Genomic DNA, 5000 nt, shown 5'->3' with positions numbered 1-5000 from the left:
CCGGAGCTTCGAACGCGTCCCACAGAAGTTTTCATGAACGCAATCTAACTCACCCTAGTATCCCCACAGAAGCAGACATTCACGCTTTCGAACGCCCCCCGGTATCCCCACAGAAGCAGCACCTCTTTTTCGAAACAGCACTCAAGGGGATGCGAGAAAGTGCGTAATAGCGGTGATATGCCGACCTTCGACGTACACACCCAGACGTCGTAAGGAGTTTTTCTTATTCTTCGGGGCGAGATAAGATAAAACTTGACTGTGATGATTTCCCTCGGGGCGCGCGGAGTGCCTCGCGACGAACGGAGCGAGCTCATACCACTCTCGTTGTCGCTCGCCCTTTAAAATTATATTTGGTCCCGAGTAATCTGTTAGCGTTGATTAATTGTGTAATGGCGGCATAAGGATGAGATACTGAGATTTTAATGAATCTGCGTTCCCGTCCAGCGGCTAGAACACGATGTCGTTAGTGTTTTATGACCAATATGAATGTGGAATTTGGTCCTCTCCGGCCGGCAAGAAGGCTGTAAGGTCCATTTTCTGCAAGCACGGGATTTTATGCAATGGCGTGCATTTTTTGATAAAGTGTCAGCGTGCGAAGTAAAAGACAAAGAGGGAGAACTTGGGCGCGATGTGTTGCTCCGCGTCTGACCCTCGGAAATTGACTTCATTATTCCATAGATTCCGAGGGGTTGCCTTGTCTCCTGTCGTGAAGGATGATAACGATTAATTGTTCCTCACTCCATAATGAGACCGGGTGCGGAGGGAGGGAGGGAGGGACGGAGGGAGGAAGGGACGGAGGCCAGGGTGGAGAGGGAGGGAGGAAGGGACGGAGATCAGGGTGGGGAGGGAGGAAAGGAGGGTAGGAAGGGTTATAAGGGGAGATGAGAGGAAGGCAGGGAGGGAGGGAGGGAGGGAGGGAGGAAGGGACGGAGACCAGGGTGGGAAGGGGGGAGGCCAGAGTGAAAGGGATCGAGAGTACAGTGAGAGGGGAGCAAGGGTTGAACGGAGAGATGAGAGGCTGACAGGGTAAAGAGGACAGGGAAGGAGGGAGGGCAGAGAGGGAAAGAAAGTAAACAGGATAGGAGGGCAGGGAGGGAGGGATGAAGATCGGGGTTGGAAGGGAGGGTGAGAGAGCAGGAAGGGAATGAAAGAGGACGGATTGGTAAAGTAGAAAGATTAAGAAAGAAAGATGCAAGGAAGTAGGTTGGGAGGATAGGAAGGGAGCAGGGAGGAAAGGAGGGAAGGGTGGGAGGGTGGAGAGAGGGGAGAAGAAGGAAAGGGAGGAAGGCTAAAATGCGAGAAGGATTAAAGTGGGAGAGAGAAGAGGGGAAAGGAGGAGGATAAGAAAATCGAGGGAGGGGATAAGAAAGCAAGAGAATGGGGTAAAAGGAGGAAAAGAGAGCAAGAGAATGAGGAGGGAGAGGGAAGAAGGACAAGATAACAGGGGAGAGAGGGAAAGAGAGCAAGATAATGGAAGAAAGGGAGGGAAGGAGAGCAAGATAATAGGAAGAGAGGGAAAGAGAGCGAGAGAATGGGAGAAAGGTAGGGAAAGAGAGCAAGATAATAGGAAGAGAGGGAAAGAGAGCAAGAGAATGGGAGAAAGAAGGGAAGGAGAGCAAGAGAACAGGGGAGAGAGGGAAAGAGTGTAAGATAATGGGGCGGAATGGAGACGAACCTAATAGTAGGGATAAGGAGAGCAAGCGAATGGGAGGAAGGGAGCAGGAGAGCTAATAAATTCGGGTTGGAAGGGGGAGGGGTAGGGAGGGAAAATAGAAGGGGTCGTTGGGGAGGAATTTGACAAGGCGAATGGAAATATCAAGAAGGAGATAGATCTGTAGGTGAAGGGGAAAGGCGTGGGGTTTGAGGGCGGCTGGAGGAGAGGTGGGGGGGGGGGGGGGAGCTGAGGAGCCTTTAGTAATGACTCCGAGACAAGTCAATTAATCAGCATCGATTAAAATACAGACAGAAGATGTGGGAAGAGGAGGAGGACGAAGAAGGAGGAGGGGGAGTAATATAAGAAAAATCCTTAGGTATTAAGAAGAGTGTGGTAAGCGATGAGTACAAACTGCACGGGAGTCTGAATTTTTTTTTTTTTTTTGCAAGAGCTTTGATCAAATTAACATTTATAGGGATACGAGTTCCAAGCAAAGAATGAGGTATTAAAGATGTTTAGGGTATACATACACACATACATATATATATATATATATATATATATATACATATATATATATATGTGTGTGTGTGTGTGTGTGTGTGTGTGTGTGTGTGTGTGTGTGTGTGTGTGTATGTATATATGTGTATATATATAAATATATATGTATATGTATATATATGTACTTATATGTATATATGCTTTTAGATGTGTGTGTATGTGTGTCAACACAGACATCTGTTTGATGTGTAATATATGAATGCGAGTGAATCCTCCAAGTGCATGTGATATATACAGTACGCAGGGGATGGCATTGGGAGTGTGCATTCGTATACAAATTTGTGTAATAGGTTATGTGTACGTGCATCAGGTGGCTAGTGAAGGGGACCTGTAATGGCGAATAATCAAGATCTCGTCGGTGTAAGAGTGACCCCCCCCCCCCCCACACACACACACACACCACTAACCACCCTTCCCCCCCTTTCAGAGACTCCCCCAGGCACCTTACCCCCTCCCCTCCCCTCACCCGAGCTCTTTACCCTGTGCGGCCTCAACAGGGATTTAGATAGAGGGAGGAAATTTGCCCGTTCGTGTCTGCAGCGTTTCCTGTGTTGGTTTTCCTTCTTGGGTTCTGGATCTTTCACCTCTATCGTATTCCTGATAACTGCATTTCCTTTCCTCTTCCATCATTTCCTTTTTTTTCTTTCTTATATCTGAATCTCTCATTTTTTTATTCCATGAGCATTGGAGTTCGGAAGCTGTCTGATGGATTCCATTCCAGGTCTCAAAGGTTTCTGTTTGAGGTGGATAGATATCTTAATGAGTCCATATAAGCCGAAGATATTATGTATATTGTGTATCCCTCTCCTAGTACTAACAAGATTTATTCGGTTATTCATCTCCGTTCGACCGAGATACGCAAACAAAACACTGAAATATGATTTGAGTTCAAAAATATGATTAAATCCTCAGAGGAACCTATCTTTAAATTATCCTCCCTCTTAGCGTGTATACGTACTTTATGTCTCTTCAATTCTGTGTTTCCACTCGGAGTCTGACTTAATGGTTCGATCTATATGTAGATTTAGAGGTACATGTATCGCGGAGTTATATCTAGCTGCATAAAACGATAAGTAACTTCTCTTAAAACAGCTGATCTGCAATGAGGATCTTCTACCTAACACACCCCGTGCTTTGTCTCCTCCAATGATATTATTTCCACTCTTGTTTCTCTGTCGTTTACTCAGGTACAACATTTTCCTTTCATTCCCCCACCCGCCCTTACTCTCCTTGTTTACGGTTTCGCAATGTGGGCTTAGAACAAACTCGCCAGCCACTTAGAGCCTTCCTTGAACCATGTATTTGCCCTTACTATTGTTTCAGCGTTTTAAGTACCGTTTCCCTCACGTGACCCTCGTGGTTGCCACGTGTCTCTGGCCTCACTATTCCTCTTGCCCTTTCGCCTCTTCCTTCTGTCCAAGAGGAAGGTTTATGCATTCATATTTTTCTCTCGCCGCCCCTCGCTGCCTGGCTTGGGGATGGACAAACTTATTTACATACAAATGTTTGTTGTTCTCTTTCAGCTTGGGGAGCGCATGACGCCAGAGTTCAGAGTGCTCCTGGAGGGCGTAGACTCCATCACGTACGGAGGTAAGTACGGAAGAGAGAGGGGATGGAGGGAACGAGCAGAGATGGAGAGGTCAGGAAAAATATGGAGGGGACGAGGAGAGATATGGGGAAAAAAGAGAAAAGAAGGAGGAGGGATATAGTAAAAATATGGAGGGGACGAGGAGAGAGAGGAGAGAGAAAAATAAGGAGGGGACGAAAAGAGAGATGGGGAAAAAAGGGAAAAAAGAAGAGATAAGGTAAAAATATGGAGGGGACGAGGAAAAGATTGGGAAAAAAAGGAAAAAAAGAAGATAAGTTTAAAAAAAAAAGATAGTTAGGAAGGGATGGGAAGATGAGAATAGAGATAGGAAGACAAATAAGAAAAAGGCGATATATATAAAAAAATAAAAAAAAAGGGATGGAGAGGTAACGAAGAAAATAAAAATATAAAAAAGGGGGATGGATAGAGAGGAAAAGGAATAGGGGAATAAGAAAAAAATGGAGAGATAAGAGAAGGGAAAGGGAGATAACAAAACGGATGGGGAGATAAGGTGAGGGATAGAGAGATAAGGGAAGGGATTAGATAAGAAAAGGGAAGAATAGTTTTAAAAAAAAGAGGATGAAGAGATAAGAGAAATGATGGGGAGATAAGAAAAAATGATAGAGAGATAAGGAAAGCGATAAGGAGATAAATAAAAAGAAGGGAGAGATAAGAGAAAGTTGACGTTAAGAAAAGAGAATGGATAAACAGATATAAATCTATAAAATGAAATAAGGAAATAAAACAGAAAAACACAAAGAGACAGGAGAACAGAGATAAGAAGATAAGGAAAGAGAGGGAGAAGAGAGATCGGCGTCGACTCCATCACATAGAGGAATAAATCTGGACGAAAGAGGGATGAAGGAGGGGTGATAAAAAAGAGATAAGGGAGACAAGGAAAGGGGATAGAGAGATAAAAATGTTATTAGATATGGAGCGATAAGAAAAATGATTTAGAGATAAAGCAAAGAGATGGGAGCACAAGGAAAGAGATAAAGAGACGAAAGAAGGGAGACAGAAAAGAGGTGAAAAATAAGAAAAAAGAGATGAATAGATAAAAGCAATGGGTGATAACAGGGAATTTCAGATTAAAGGATGAGAGTAAAAGGTTTATGGTAAAGGAAATTGGATAGAAAATTCTGAAGAAAAATGACGAGAAAAGTGGAGAGGAAACAAAAAAAAAAAAAAAAAAAAAAA

The 5000-nt window shown here is 44.0% G+C and overlaps 1 protein-coding gene across 1 annotated transcript in view; it reads left to right on the top strand.

Annotated features, from left to right (window-relative positions):
• The window catches only part of LOC125043944 (carbonic anhydrase-related protein 10-like), a 223624-nt gene that overhangs the window by 167841 nt on the left and 50783 nt on the right, over nt 1-5000 (top strand). Inside the window, exon 5 of the mRNA XM_047640338.1 lies at nt 3739-3805. Within this exon, the coding sequence (XP_047496294.1) occupies nt 3739-3805 (67 nt within the window). The remainder of the gene's footprint in view (nt 1-3738; nt 3806-5000) is intronic.

This window comes from Penaeus chinensis, chromosome 34 (genome assembly GCF_019202785.1).
Source record: "Penaeus chinensis breed Huanghai No. 1 chromosome 34, ASM1920278v2, whole genome shotgun sequence".
NCBI classification, from domain to species: Eukaryota; Metazoa; Arthropoda; class Malacostraca; order Decapoda; family Penaeidae; genus Penaeus; species Penaeus chinensis.
Note: the sequence above shows the minus strand (reverse complement) of the source record. Positions and strands in the feature narration are given on the sequence as shown.